At 38.5% G+C, this 15,996-nt stretch overlaps 1 protein-coding gene across 1 annotated transcript; it reads right to left on the bottom strand.

Moving 5' to 3' along the window:
* Positions 1-2,259: 2,259 nt before the first annotated feature.
* LOC139737582 (radial spoke head protein 9 homolog) lies at positions 2,260-13,331 on the bottom strand. The gene is made up of 5 exons (XM_071648264.1): positions 13,105-13,331; positions 10,511-10,676; positions 9,719-9,848; positions 6,844-6,990; positions 2,260-2,420 (listed from the first exon to the last, which is right to left on the bottom strand). The coding sequence occupies exons 1-5, from the start codon at positions 13,329-13,331 to the stop codon at positions 2,260-2,262; spliced, it is 831 nt and encodes a 276-aa protein (XP_071504365.1).
* Positions 13,332-15,996: the final 2,665 nt, after the last annotated feature.

Below are 15,996 nucleotides of genomic sequence, written 5' to 3'. Positions count from 1 at the left end.
ATGAAGTGGCATTTATCATACTCAGACCATTGCATTACAGAAAGAAAACACAAGGAAACATGAGATTATTTGGAGTGATGATTTATTTGTACTGAATTAACAGATAACTCTTAAGCAGGCGTGAAATCTGACAGCTCCAGAGCACATGTGGAATTGAAGTAGTTTGACCTTCATAAAATAGGATCTATAATACAGTGAAATCATATTCTATATAAACGCAAGTCTTTTTTTTTTTGTAAGCCTCTCTCTGAGATGAATGTGTTTGTTTTCCTCTGGTTTGCTTATGAGATACATGTGCAATGGAGATACAGTACATTATAAAACCTTTGAAAGGTCTTACATCATTTATGGCTACTGAATCAAGAGAGGTTGAAGAACTGGTTCAGAGAACGAGTGTGCTGTACATGAAATTTCTATTTGTACACTTTATTCTTATTGTGGGATGTTTTACTTTTACGCACTGTAAATCTTGCAGTGAATAAAAAGTTTGAATATGAAGATTATGACAGTGCTCACTCTATTTCATGAACTTTTGTCAGTTTTATATTATATACAATATTTACAAGAGAGAGAGAGAGAGAGAGAGAGAGAGAGAATGGGGAAGAGAAAGAAAAAAGAACAGCCTTCTTTAACAGTTTTTAAAACTCGTGCAAAGATACCTCAGTTTTGCCTTTGGTCACTTCAAAATATGTCTTGTGAAAGCGTAGCTATCAAGATTATGGATATGACACGCTCGCTGCAAAGGAGTATGTGGTACATGAACAAATATATCCAACTGTAATACTTGTGCTGCCAAAGTTTTGAAGCAAGCAAACTGAAATGGTGCAATGTCACATAACATTTTCTCATTTTGTACCTTGCCAGTTTATATGCCCTAATGTCATTTACATACCAAACTTGAACCATGTCTGGCACTAACTACGTGTATAATAAAGCAGAACACAAAACTGGATAAAAAGTAAGTGAGGCAAGTGTAAACGAAAGCACTGGGCAGACGCTGACATTAAACCCGACAACATTGTACTCAGCATCTGAACAATTAGTTGCCTTGTCTTGTCTATTCACATGCTATGTGAGATTTATGTACATTTATGTACATCCAGTACTAATTAGGTTCAAATGCTAATAAAAGAACTTGGCTCTAACTCTTGTACATTGTACATCCAACATCTGTTCTTACATTTCTTCAAACACACTGTACAGTGACCCAACAGTCAAATCATACATTATCATTCCTACCAACTTCAAGGAAACGATGAAAACTCTAGATGCATAAATATCCAGAACTTGATCATCACCCTGACCCCATAACGTTCTGTAAAGATGACTGAATTCTCCTTACTACCTGGTTGTGTTACTCCACATTTCCAATATTAAAGTTGATGAAATCATGCAAAAGTGACATTTTAGGATTAGACATTGACACTTAAAACCCAACCTTCATTAGATACCACAGGTATTTCCTACACTTGTAATTAGTTGATTGCTCAACCATAATCCTTGTGCCAAGCTTTATGAAATAAGGATGAACAGTAGAATAAATAAATGGCAAATTATATAGGAAGTCGTACCATGTAATAACTAAAAGTTTTATGATGGCAGAATGGTAATAAGTGTTCATTATTTGATATTCCTTCTGTCGCGAGTTCAATGTAAACTGTATGTGCAAACGCTAAGGTTTTATTTATTTATTTTTTTTTTGCTATGTCCGAGTATGTTTGTACAGCGTACAAGCATATACGTGTATATATAATATACACATGTATATATAAATATATATATGTATATATACAAAATACTTTCACACATCACAAGAGATGCCAGACCTGTATAAGAGACTAAAAATGTACTTTATGATGCACTTTTGTGAAAGTAAGTTACAGCATTTCTTCAAACAGTCCTTCTTTCCAGCTAATGTCATGCTTGATATTGGGATGGTGATGCCAATAAACAAAACAAAACAAGGCATGTATTTATCATTGAACATGTATACATATATGTTCTTTGCTGAGGGGCATTTTATCAGTATTGACTTACAAATAAAAAAAAAGAAAAAAAATGTTCTTACAACAAGTGACAGCAGGACCTCATTTTGTTGCTGTCATGGGGTGACAAATGAATTAAACCTATCACAAAGTATATAATCCTCCAGTATACAACAGTTCATTCATTCACATCTCTTTTATGTCTTTTACTGCAAAACCGCTGGATATGGAGTGTCAAGTAATTCTGCGGTGGTGAAACCTGAACAATGCACAACTACAACATGAACGGCAGGTCTTTGTTTTGCTCTCCCGTGCCAACATAGATGTAGCCAAACTTGCGTGTCTGTGGAACATGATAGAAGTTCAGGCCAGGCCATAAAAGGCTTCGAATGGTCACCAATCCACTGCCACGGACAAAATCCAAAGACCAGGATCCTGGAAGATGATGAAAAATGAAAACAGATTGTCATTACAAAAAAAAAAAAAAAAAAAAAAAAAAAAAAAAGACCCCAAAAACAGACCAAAAAGAAACTAGAAATGTCGCTACAGCGACTGGTTATACCCCCGTCAAACAACATTTCATAAGCTTTGGTCAAAACAACATTTGATAAGCTTTGGTCAAAAAACTGAGGAAGTAGTTAAATCCGCAAGATCTTTCCTTGATCTTCTGCCATTAATATGCCGTTACCATGGCAACGTACTTTCGGGTACTGTCGAAAAATGCGTCTTGCACATCTACAACCAAAGGCATACGTCTGTACCAAGTTTCATGGAAATTGGGCAAAAACTGAGGAAGTAGTTTGCAACACAAAATTTTCCATCATTTTGGCTCATAATATGTGAGCTGTTACCATGGCAAGATACTTTTTGTCACTGTCAAGAAATGTGTCATGCTGACCTATATCCTAAGACAAACATTCAATATGAATTCCATGAGAATTGGAAGAACACTGATGAAGCAGTTTTGCCATGAAGCATTTTGCCCTATATTTTACCAATAACATGCCGTTACCATGGCAACGCACTTTTTGCCACTGCGGAAATATGTGTCTTGCACATTAACATATTCAGATGAAAATCTGTACCTAATTTCATAAAAATTGATCAAAAACTGTGGGAGGAGTTCGCGACGCAAGATTTGTACCCATTTTTGCCCATAATATGCCGTTACCATGGCAACGTACTTTTGGGTACTGTCAAAAAATACGTCTTGCACATCTACAACCCAAGGCACACATCTGTGCCAAGTTTTATGGGAATCGGTTGAAAACTGAGGAAGTAGTTCGCGACGCAAGATTTGCAACGGACCGACCGCCCGACCGACCGCCCGACCGCCCGACCGACCGCCCGACCGACCGTCCGCTGATTCCTATATACCCCCTTCAAACTTCGTTTGGCGGGGGTATAAAAAAGAAAGACAGCAAATGAACAAGCTTAAAGGTCCAGTTTACCTTTGGGAGCAGTGATTTCAAAAATGTTCAAGATATCACATTTGATGCATATGTGTAGGCCAGTTGTATCACAAAACATCCTACCATATATCATTTTTGCAATAAAGCCTAAAATATAAGGAGATATCAGTGTTTTTCTCAATAAAGCGTAACTGTACATGGTTTAGTCTGGAAACATTTTAATTATAACTATTGTTCACATTTTGTGTATCTATTAACAGCACTTAACATTGCTTATACAGATTCAAATTTTTACAGTGATTGTTTCTATCCCTAACTCACATTTTAGAACTATTTTAAAGCGCCAATGCTGGGTTTTTGTTTCATCTGCAAATGGTAAATTATGCCTTTAAGTCAGCTTAATTTTTTGATGCCAGCAAAAGTCAAATGCATGAAGGCACCTGTGAGGTGCATGTGAACATTACTTTGTAACGAACAACACTTGCACACAAATTTAACTCTATACATGTACCAATAAACCAAAATACACCATGAATAGTGCGACTCTGTCCTTTCCCAGAACTTGAAATTTGCATGGATACAGAGGGCAACTATTCCCCAATTTTAATTCAGCCTTTATCTTTGAAAAAGAGCTAGCATAATATACAATACCTTAGTTCAAGCTATCAAATAACACAACTGGATTGGACTGGCCCTTTATAAACATGATGAAGTTTTGGTTTCCAGTTAAATTAAATGGACAATTACTATGGATGAAATTTCCTCACTGCTAAAATATTGAGTATTCAAAGCACTTTAATTTGACATCCATGACCTGTCAGAAATGACATCTATAAATATTACTCTCTTTTTTTTTTTTTGGCCAATGATGTTTGATAAAACACCATAACTTATGTGTCCAAATTGTGAGCAATGACTTAGCCATTGTAAAATCAAGTCAAGCTGTCATCTACTGTATTTGGGGGGAAAATGACATCAGTTGGGAGGCAAAACTACGTTGTAAATGTACATTGTCTCTCCTGGAAAATGTATGCAAAGTAAAGCTACACCATGTACATGCAGGGCCATGGAATTGTGGGGGGGGGGGGTAACATTCCTCCATTAAGATAGCTTGTGTGGCCGACTTATTTCCAGTTACATAGTACAGTACTCTCCGCATAATCGGGTAGGCTTGGGCAGAGCGTTTCTTACCCGATTAAACAGAGTACCCGATTAACAGAAGAACATGTCCTATTCACAATTTACACACATAATGTGTATGTATATAATATTATGCATTGTACACTGCACCAAACACCTACATTAACACCCTCCTTGCGCGGCACATTATACACACCTTACACTTGGTCAGTCACGAGCAATAATTTACACTCTTTTTATGGAAAAATATGTCTTCAGAAAACTTTGTCGTTTGACTATAGACTTCTCTCTAACACGCAGGCGTTTTCTGAAATGAACACGTCTCTTTGTGTGCACTAGTCTTATGTAGAACGTTGGGTTACTTTTCGGGAAGTAACGGGGGAAAAGTAAAATCATGGAGCTGGTACACAGCCTGATTTTCGTTGCAAACTTCTCTTATTGTGGATGCTGTTGAGGAGCAAGGAAGGAGTGCAAGTGCATTCAACTCCTGTCTGTCTATGCAGTTGTGAGTGCCAGCTACATGTGTAATGTTCGTTGAAGTGTGGCAAATCAGAACTGGTAGGCCTATGTGTTTTCATGTTTAATCACTCCCCAAATGATCGGTCTTCTTTGCAAATCAAGCAGAGCTGAATGCGATTAGCCGTGGAAAATTTGACATTAATAATTTCTTAATATGTTTCATCTGCGATAAAATGTGGGTCGAAATTATATAAGAAGAAAATTGTTTACCCATTTATGCGGAGAGGCAACCCGATTATCAGGTAATTTAAATGTGCATTGGAACTGATTTTGACATTACTACCCAATTAAACGGAGTACTCATTTAAGCGATACCCGATTACACGGAGAGTATTGTATTAGCATACCACTTGGGCTGCACTAAAAATATCTATGGGATTTTAATGGTCTGTCACAACAATATCTTCCCAGTTACATACCATGTGTACTGAACTTTAAAAGCACAATCCATCTTGTTCTACCACTTAATAGTAAAAATGCAATCCTAGTGGCAGAAGATTGGGATCTTGTAACAGTAAAGTGGCAAAACTGTGTATTTCAAAGTAACATAGTTGTGCTAGATAATCATGTCGATGAGTATTCTATCCCATCAGTCAGCAATATGTATCTTTGAAAATACTGCAAGATATCTTTGAAGAGACAAGTGTTTGTTTGAATGATAGGCGAAATATAACTGCTTGACGTAATAAAAGCACAATTTCAAATTATATAAATTCCTACATATGATACATGACAAGCAATTAAACTTCAAATCAAGTACCTTAATATTGCCAAAATGGGAAGTCAGATCTTACCAGATACAGCTGAATACAGCAATGGGTATATATACAGGTATCAAATTGTTTACTTTTGCTACTTATTATATTCAGCTGGGCAATTCCGCAGTTAGGTGGACATGACATGGATAAAAGAAATGTGCCTCTCTATCTTTCTCTTTAATCTAGGTATCAACTTATGCCATGGATGTTCACCTATCATTAAGGTCTTTCAAATTCAGTAGATTTTATTTTTCGTATTTATTGATTTTGCGAGATCTAAAACCATCATTTAAAATATACATGTGGGACTGGGGACGCTGAAATTCACTTAAATGCAAATTACAGTGGGTTCCTTTGAAATTTTTTCCTCAAAGTTTTGCTAAAGGGTAAAAGATGAATACATTTAAATACTTCAGAAGTCATGTGACATTTTGTCAATTACAAAAGGGTGAAATGACCTGCGGAATTACTCCGGACAAATATAACGTTACTAACCATGCTTTTGGGGGTCTAGCTAAGAAATTATTGGTCGAACTGCTAAAAAACATTGTGTGAACATCTGTCATGATGCAATAATTGAAATTAATGCAACACTTTGTTTGAAGTAACTTGAATTTTTGCACACTTTTTGTTACAAGACATTGATTTTTTTGTCATGTCCTTTTTTCGTAACGTTACTAACCAGCCCTTTAAGTTGCCATAGCAATTCTAATATTTCTTGGATTGTATTCATTCTTTTCTATATCATAGACCTGGGAAGGATGAACATGTTTTAACATGATTCTGACTTAAAATGAATAAATTGTAATTTAGTAGTAAAAACAAATATCTCAATTTGTTAAAATGTAACGTTACTAACTGCGGAATTGCCCAGCTGCATCTATGAAATGCATACTTGAAATGGAATATATCACAGCTAACTTCAGTATTTTCCTTAAGAAAACCCCTATCACTGTTCAGGACAAACAATTGTCCACATTATTCTCATATTTTTATGAGCTTGGGGGTTGTCAGTACACTCTTTCTAACCTCTTGGGATGTCCTCATGGATGGGATCAAGAAAATCTGTTGATTTGTCAAGATCAGCCTTCTCAAGGAGAGTCTTCTCATTCAGTCTGACTGGTTCCCGGAAATGAAAATAGTTATGAAGTTTGCCAGACTCTGCCACAGAAAGACCTTTGGGAGGAAGATCAGCAAAGTAAAATACTGATAAGCTAATTATAAAGCTAAAGGAAAAAAAAGGCTTAGTATTTTTCAGGTGCCACTTCCGGGGTTAATCAACCACAAGCAATTCAACAACAACAGCAACGACAACAACAAAAACACACAAAACATACAAATGTATGCCTCCACCATAATGAATGATTCTCCTTAATAGGCCTATAGTATGTCTTGACATAGTGTGATGACAGTTTAACATAACTGGCAAAATATTAAAATGACATACATATATGTATTTGTCACAAATGTGTTGAATGTTTACTTTCCTTGAACTACATATTGTAGGTTTAATTAGATGAATGGCTGTATTTTCTACGACACATGCACAGTACAATGTATATGGGGATTTGAAAATGTTTACTTGACTTTTGACCCTCTTATATGCACTGAGTAATTTTCAAGGTATGGAGAAAAAGTGTAATTTCAGTATCAAATAGTAAATTGTTATCACTTTAACCTGGCCTTTGACCCTTGACCTTTCATCCTGTGACCCTAAAATTTCTAAGAGAATCACTGTCAGGCAGAATATGCATATAAGTCTCATGACGATACTTGGAGCCACTTCCTAGATAGAAGTGAAATTTAGCACTTTCACATGACCTTTGATCTTTTGACCTTTGACCTTTTTGACAAAAACTTCCAAGAGAATCTTTATTGTGTACCACATGCATGTATACACTAAGTTTCAAGAAAAATCCTGCAGGTATTGCATAAGTGTGAGGGAAAAGTGAAATTTTGAGGAGTCAACCTTGACCATTGACAACATGACCCCAAAATTTCTTAGATAGTCACTGCAAATCAGTCCATGCATATTTGGTTCCAAGAAGATACCGTGAACTATTAGAGGAAAAAAAAAGAAATTAAAAAACTTTCACTTGACCTTCGACCTCATGACCCAAAATTCTGTCTAGAGAATCTTTATTTGGTAGTACATGTACATGCATACACTAAGTTTCAAGAAAATACCCTCCTTCAGGCACTGCATAGATATATGAGGAAAATAATGAAATTTTGCAATTTGACATTGACCTGTGACCTTGAGCATGTGCACCCAAAAGTTGATAGGCGCAACTTTGCCCACTCATATATATATACATGCCAAGTTTCATTTGGATACCTCAATGCTGTCCACAAAATTGATTGCAGAAGGACAGACAGACGGAAGGATGGATGGAAGGAGAGACGGATCCCCGAGGGATGGACAACCTGAAAACATACTGCCTCTGGTGACACTTTGTGGAAGATGCATAAAAACAGCATCAAAAAAGTTAACACACTTTTGGATACCATTTCCCTACCAAAATCGGCTGACAAACTTCAGTTTTTGGTGCCACCCCTTTAACAACATCTGTTGCTGACAAGTGACAAGCAAAGATAAACAAAAAAAGTCAAACCCGCTATTTTCTGCCAAAAGAGTTGGGGGGGGGGGGGGGGGGGCAAGTGGTAAGATCCTAATAGAATATGCATTATGCAAAAAAGCGGGCCCCCTGATTGTGCTGGCCCTACTATTAGGCTATCATTCTTCCTTGTCTCAAGAAGCCCTTTATACTTGATCACTTGGGACTGAAAGATCTCGAATTATGATATTCTAGAGTTTGAATAAAGACATCAAATCAGTTGTAACATGAAATAACAGCTGCTTCATCAAAATTATGCTGGTATTGTACATGAGGGTCAAAGGTCAGATATACTTCATCCTGGTTGGGTAACGTGACATGAATCATTTCATAAGATAAAGACTTTTTGCTCAGATGCCATCTTGACCGTGGAAATTATGATCAAAGTTCATAGTACTTCATTTTGTAAGTCTTATAACTCCCTTTTTCTGCACACTTATAGACCATGTTACAGGAATCATTTCTTGAAATACCAACTTCATGACCTGATTTGATCTTGGCCATATGAATCTAGTCAGGGCTCAGAACATTTATTTACAGATATATCGGATCACCTAATTTATCAGTATTGACAAATTTCCAAATCTAGTTTTCCTTTGTGAAAGTCAGTTTTGTATGGTTGCAGAAAGATGTGATTTTTTTTTTTTGTTTTTTGGCTTGTTTGTCTTAACATATTACTACAGTCTGACCTCTCCTATCCAGCCTCCCTTTATCTGGATTTCTCTATTATCGAAATGTGATCTCGGTGTGATTTTTTTGCAATCTAATAATTACGGGGAAAAGGGGGATTTCGATCACAAACAAAATTCATGCACAAACATATGAATTATTATTCCCAACATAATTAACATGCATTCATATAAAATTTTCATCTTCTAAATAACATGCATTCAGACATCCACTCCCTCCTTATCACCGCAAGAACATGGACAGGAAACTTTTTATTAAATCAGGGCACAGTACAGGTGATTGTTCATAGAGCAAATTACCAGAGAATTCAGAAGCTGACTGGGTAACAAGGACGTGACATGTTCACAAAAAAATGATACATGTAGCTATGATTGGGTAGACAGCTACGTGTGTTAAACATTGAGTCTCCTATATCTGGCCAAATCCCTTATTCGGGTGAACGCTGGTCCCGACATGTCCGGATAGAAGAGGTCAGACTGTACCTTGAAATATTGGACAGCTAACAAGTACTGGTACTTATCTAATAATGTCATACCACAAGGCTATAACCTCTGGAAGCAAACAAATGTGCAGGGATAATGACAGGCTCATAATACCTTCAAAGCTGCGATTTTTCAGAACAACTCCATGAGGTGTCTTAACGTATGCACCACGGGGCACGATGGCTACTTCTTCATCAATCTTTGCAATAACTGCAGCAAGTCGATCTTCTTCTTTGATCATGATCTGTTGGATGGAAAATAGGACCAGCTCTTGTTTGTTATATGGTAAAATACAGCATTTCACACATCAGGCCTAATACAGTGGATCTTATTCTTACATTACTTGTCCACAATAATGAGTATCAACGATCCTTTCTATTTTCAATTGAAGTCTAGGATATCACGGAGAGTTTATTTTTCAGTTTGTCTACCAAAAATTTATGAACAGATCATTGCTCATATTGCTCATTCATACCTTTTTCTTTTCAAATGGGAGCAGCAGTTTTACATCTACGCTTTGCATAGACTGTTTCAGTGTCATACGAGTTATTTATGTTTTCACACTTATAATCTCTGCTCAATCCAATAAATAACAATATTTATGCATTAGATATGGTAGAATCAAGACTTGAGAATCATTTTCAAAAAGACTAGTTTTGAAAAACTTGTGTATTACATTGTATGGCAAAACAAAAATACTATAACATATTCATACACTGCAAATTGCTGATGTGCATATGATTTCTGTGCAGTTTTTTTTTTTTTCAAATCATAGAATACATGTCAAAATATTTCATTATCAAGCCATCTGCCTTGGCTTTAAAATTCATTTCTTTACAACAGAACATGCACTGATTCTGGATAAGAGACACAAAAAATGAACTGCAAGGAATTCCATGGACTTACCGTGTTTTCTTCTTCGGTTGCTTCCTCTCCTTCCCCAAGCTTCTGGATCTCAATGTGTTCATACTCGTGTGAAGGATCTCCAATGAATCGACCTTTTACGACCGAGCACTGGTCCCTGATTGCTTGAGTAGCTTGTGGTAGAAGTCCCCATGTGACACAATCAAGACTGTGGAAAATATCAATCAAAAACAGTAAATTTAACAATTTCTCGAATAAGAATACATTTTCAATCATAGGAGTGGTTCTATTGATTACATATTATACGTGTACCTATGCTAGCTAGACTATGTGTTCTCAGCATGGTAGTGCCTAACCCTGGGACGCTCCTTGTACACAGTTATACTGTGGGAGCGTCCTTAGTCAATAGAGTGCTATATTGGTAAGCTTGAAAAAGATACACAGTCTGTCACAGATTTTCGCGGCTCTGTAAGTTACGAATATCACTAGAAAAAAGCTTACTTTTGTACTATACATAAGTTTCTTATCTAATTTCTACCATTCGATCACTTGTTGTTGTTCGTACACTGGTCCAATGATCTTGAAAACATTTTTCTTTACAGGTCAATCTCCTAGCTCCCCGTCCCATCCGCCATTTTCGAAATCAGTATGCAGCAAACTGCGCATGTGCGTATAAATATGCATAAGTGACGTCACCCCACAGAAGTTGAGTAAAGTGCAGTGACATCAAACAGTCTAGCGGCGCGTTGAATGGCAAATGAATGAAACCCTTATACACGTAGTACATTGAACTACGGACTCGTTTATCGCAAGGCAAATAATCCATCATACAATTCAGCATGGATATTGCAACAGCTATGCAGGATCAGGAGGTGGAGAGGGAGTTTGAAATGAAATTCAAAAGAGAACAAGAGCAGGTCATGGTGAACACAATTAAAAATTGTGTGTGTGTGTTCCCCTCCCTTTTTTAAATTTCTTTTTCTATTTTTTTTTCCAGTGTTTGAGTTATTAACTTCCATCCATTTATTCATTTTCATTTTCATTTTCATTATTCCTCGACGACAATAAGTTGTTTCTTTCTTTTTTAAAATTATTTTCTTCCCCTTCTTCGTTGTGCCCGGCTTTGCATCGTACGTGTTTCTCAAAATATTGAGTCGCTCCTCCTTGTAAGGACCTACTCGTGAATATTCATGAGCTGGCGGAGTCGCAATGCTTTTAGTCTTCTGACAAGGCCCCCACGGCTGGCATGGGATCGCTTCTTTTTAACTCACCCAGAGAGCAACACAATATACAGCGAGAGTGTTTGCCAACAGTAAGAAGGCCGTAATTGCCATAAAGCTACACTGAATCGACGGCCAGCGCATGCGCACAAATTTCAAATCCATTGACTGTATAAGATGTCGTTCTCCCAAGTTCCTCTCGACCGAGTCACATTAACTCATCAATTCGAACAGAAAGGGACTATTGGCAGAACCAAAAGTTGAACGCAGTCTATCGTCAACATTACAACTTCACCTGTAAGTCTTCATATTACAGAATTTTTTCGATTTCATATTGATTTTTAGCCGCTATACTGCGTCTGTCATGATCATGTATGCTACAGTGCGCAGCCCAAACGCTGCGCGTTGGGGCTGGTCGCAATTAGGTAGTGCCTAACTGCAACCAGCAGCCCCCCATACGCATAGCGTAATGGGGCTGCGGACTGTAGCATTCAGGATCATGACTAGGTAGTATCGCGCCCAAATATCTTTAAATCGAAAAATTTATTCAATTTGAAGACTTACCAGTGAAGTTGAAGTATTGACAACAGGGTTCGTGCAACGTTTGGTTCTGTCACTAGTCCCTTTCTGTTCGAATTGATGACTTAATGTGACTCGGTCGAGAGAAACCTGGGAATGCTACACTGAATTGACGGCCAGCGCATGCGCACACAGACATCTTATCCAGTCAGACAATGGATTAGAAATTTGTGCGCATGCGCTGGCCGTCAATTCAGTGTGGCTCTCCCAGGTTTCTCTCGACCGAGTCACATTAAGTCATCAATTCAAACAGAAAGGAACTATTGACAGAACCAAACGTTGCACGAACCCTATTGTAAATTGTACACTGGTAAGTCTTCAAATTCAATAAATTTTTCGATTCAAAGTTTATATTTGGGCGCAATACTACCTAGTCACAATCCTGAATGCTACAGTCCGCAGCCCCATTACGCTATGCGTATGGGGCTGCTGGTCGCAGTTAGGTTAGGTAGTGCCCAATGCTACACAATCCAGTCTGCAAGAATCCAAGCACTTCGTCAAAAAGACAAAGCACTTCGTCAAAAAGAACACTAAATACACTAGAAACTAAATCAATTAAACGTTGAACTCTGACGTTGAACGTCAGACGTTGACGTTGAACTCTGTTTTCTGTTTTGTAAGAATTATATTATCAGTCTGCAAGAACCCAGTCTGCAAGAATCTTCAGTCTATTGAAGGAGGCAGACTTAATCAGAAGAAGAAGAATCCACATATCAATAGGTCTAATAGCTACAACCCTGTATAGGCCCTACACGAGAGTAGCCACATGGGACCGAGGAGAGTTCTGACCTTGTCCTTATAAATCTGGCAAATTACTCAAAATAAACACATAATTACCTGTACAGGGTCTTCCTGTCAACCATTTCATCATTACCGCATCCTTGTGCAATAAAATAATCTCCCTTGATGCCTGTTACCTTTCCCCAGAAGAAAACTCTATTGAATTTATAGTTGTTCTGCAGGATCACCAAGGATGTTTGCAGTGCGGCGCTCTGCTCGGCGCTCAACACGGTTCCACACGATCCAATGTAACTGACATTGAGATGCAGCCCTTCCGATTCCATGATATTATCTTTGTCTTTTTGACGAAGTGCTGGAAATGATGGAACACAATCTGTCTACCAAATCAAATGATAGTTCAGCAATCCTGAACGACGAAAGTTGCTGTAACATTCAGACCACACTCCACTCGAATTCCGACGACAAGCCGTACATCACTAGTGCACTACGTATACAGACAGCTGGCTGCGCTGGTTGTTAGGTGTCGTCATGGTGAATGAGTCTACGTACGTACGCGTACGCGCCACATGCGCAGAGCCGTATAGTATGCGTAGGACTTATTGGACTACTGTATACCGGAACCTATGAACGCGTACGTGTTACGGTCCGTGCGTGAGGGCAAGCGAGCCTAATTTAAAGGACAAGTTCACCTTCATAAACATAAGGATTGAGAAAATGCAACAATATTAGTAGAACACATCAGTGAAAGTTTGAGGAAAATTGCACAATCGATGCAAAAGTTATGAATTTTTTAAATTTTTGTGTTGGAACCGCTGGATGAAGAGACTACTACAGCTTGTGAGTCATATGCGTACAACAGTAGGCCTATAAAGAAAATGTAAAAGAAAATTCAACATATTTTCACTTTTTTGGCATAATAAAAGTGCACTTGACTTGCCTCTTTCTAAAGGCAGGGGGAATAATATTACCAATAACATTTGTCGGTAACGAGTCAGGGGAATGTGTACTTTTTTCAAAAGATGGAATTTTGTGAAATTCTCTTTATATTTTCCTTATATTGTTGTACGCATGTGACATCTAAGTTATTCATACACTGCAGTAGTCTTCTCATCCAGCGGGTACTGCACAAAAACTTTAAAAATTCATAACTTTTGAACGGATTGTCTGATTTTCCTCAAACTTTCAATGATGTGTTCTACTAATATTGCTACATTCTCTCAATCCTTATGTTTATGAAGGTGAACTTGTCCTTTAATAATATACTAATGATGCACAGGATAGAGTGTGTTAGTGTAGACGCCACGAAATAATCCTGTGCATCATTTGTTTTATAAAATGGGTCGAAAATTCGAAAACTAACATCATTTTTCAGCGTTTTTCACGTACCTTTGTGGGTCAAGACGTCCGAAGATGTTCGTCCCAAACATTTACGCACGTCGCACTCGCGGAAGTCCCGCACATACAGTATAAGTATAATGGGGGGTTGGGTTTCCGGACACTTAAGTTCCCGCATGAAAACTTACTTATTTTACATAGAATATGCACCCTTTACCTTAAAGACTTGATATAGACTCCTCATATAGGCCTACTAGACAACATACTCTGAAAACGGCGTGAGAATTAACCTGCTAAATCGTTGGATTTGCTCTTCAAAGTGACTCCATGTACGCGTCCGGTCCCATAGCGCTTGGTCTACTGTACTGTACAAAGTGTACGTATAGTAGAGTATACGTACGTACGCCACACATGTTATGCACAAGGGAAGACAGGCCGGCCGGCCGGCAGCGTTTTTTTTAAAGACGGCACAGATTGGGGCATGGCGCGTGTTAAACCTATGGGAAAAACGTTGGGTTAGGGTTTTTGGTTATGGTTATGGTTAGGGTTAGGGTTAGGGTTTGGGTTAGGGTTAGGGTTAGGGTTAGGGTTAGGGTTAGGGTTTGATGGTTAGGGTTAGGATTAGGATTAGGGTTAGGTTTAGGTTTAGGGATAGGGTCCCCGATAGATTTTTAGTTTCCCCAATCTGTGCCGTCTAAAAAAAACACGCCGGCCGGCAGCCCGAACTAGAAGTTGTTTACAGGATTGACAGCGCGTATGCATGCAATTCATCAAAGGAGCCGCCCGCCGCGCGCACAGACGATCGGCAATCTACCATAGGATTACAGGCAGTGCAATTGTACTGAAGTAAAGGAAGGAGGTGTGTCTCATTTCAGCGCTTCCTATTGGCTACATTCTTGCAACGGCGTAGCCAGGATTTGATCTTAGGGGGGGCGGTTAGTCTGCGAGGGAGCGAAGCGACCGAGCCCGAGCGAGCGGAGCGAGCGAGGGGGGGAGGGTGTGGGAGGGGGGTTTTCCCCCTCCCACGGTAAGAACTTTTTTGCATTTTGATGTTGTAAATGGTGCAATTTGATGCATGTTTTTGCGCGTTTTATCGACGTGAAACAGTCCCACTTGTTTAAGGCTGCAGTAAAGTTTGATGTAGATTATCATTGAATAATTTGCCTATAATATGGTATAATTTAAATACACTTTTTGTATTACTTCTTTTCACTGAATATCATGAACGCGACTGAACCCGAGCGAAGCGACCGAGCCCGAGCGAGTGGAGCGAGCGAGGGGGGGGGGGGGGGGGGGGGGGGGGAGGGTGTGGGAGGGGGTGTCCCCCCCTCATGGTAAGAACTTTTTGCATTTTGATGTTGTAAATGGTGCAATTTGATGCATGTTTTTGCGCGTTTTATCGACGTGAAACAGTCCCACTTGCTTAAGCTTGCAGCATATTTTGATGTAGATTACAGTATCATTGAACAATTTGCTTATAATATGGTATAATTTAAATACACTTCTTGTATTAATTCTTTTCACTGAATATCATGAACGCGACTGAACCCGAGCGAGCGGAGCGAGCGAGGGGGATGGGAGGGTGTGGGAGGGGGTGTCCCCCTCCCACGGTAAGAACTTTTTGCATTTTGATGTTGCAAATGGTGCAATTAG

This window comes from Diadema antillarum, unplaced genomic scaffold, assembly GCF_040938485.1.
Source record: "Diadema antillarum isolate AM-2024a unplaced genomic scaffold, OU_Dant_1.0 seq00000696_RagTag, whole genome shotgun sequence".
Classification (NCBI taxonomy): Eukaryota; Metazoa; Echinodermata; class Echinoidea; order Diadematoida; family Diadematidae; genus Diadema; species Diadema antillarum.
This window is presented reverse-complemented; position numbering and strand designations above follow the sequence as displayed.

Bases quoted from the DNA above. Each gene is read 5' to 3' on its own strand.
- LOC139737582 (XM_071648264.1), bottom strand. From the start codon at position 13,331: ATGGAATCGGAAGGGCTGCATCTCAATGTCAGTTACATTGGATCGTGT. The intron at 10,677-13,104 runs GTAATTATGTGT...TATTTTCCACAG, and splicing joins GACAGGAAGACCCTGTACAG to TCTTGATTGTGTCACATGGG. The intron at 6,991-9,718 runs GTATTATGAGCC...TTCCTCCCAAAG, and splicing joins GAAAAATCGCAGCTTTGAAG to GTCTTTCTGTGGCAGAGTCT.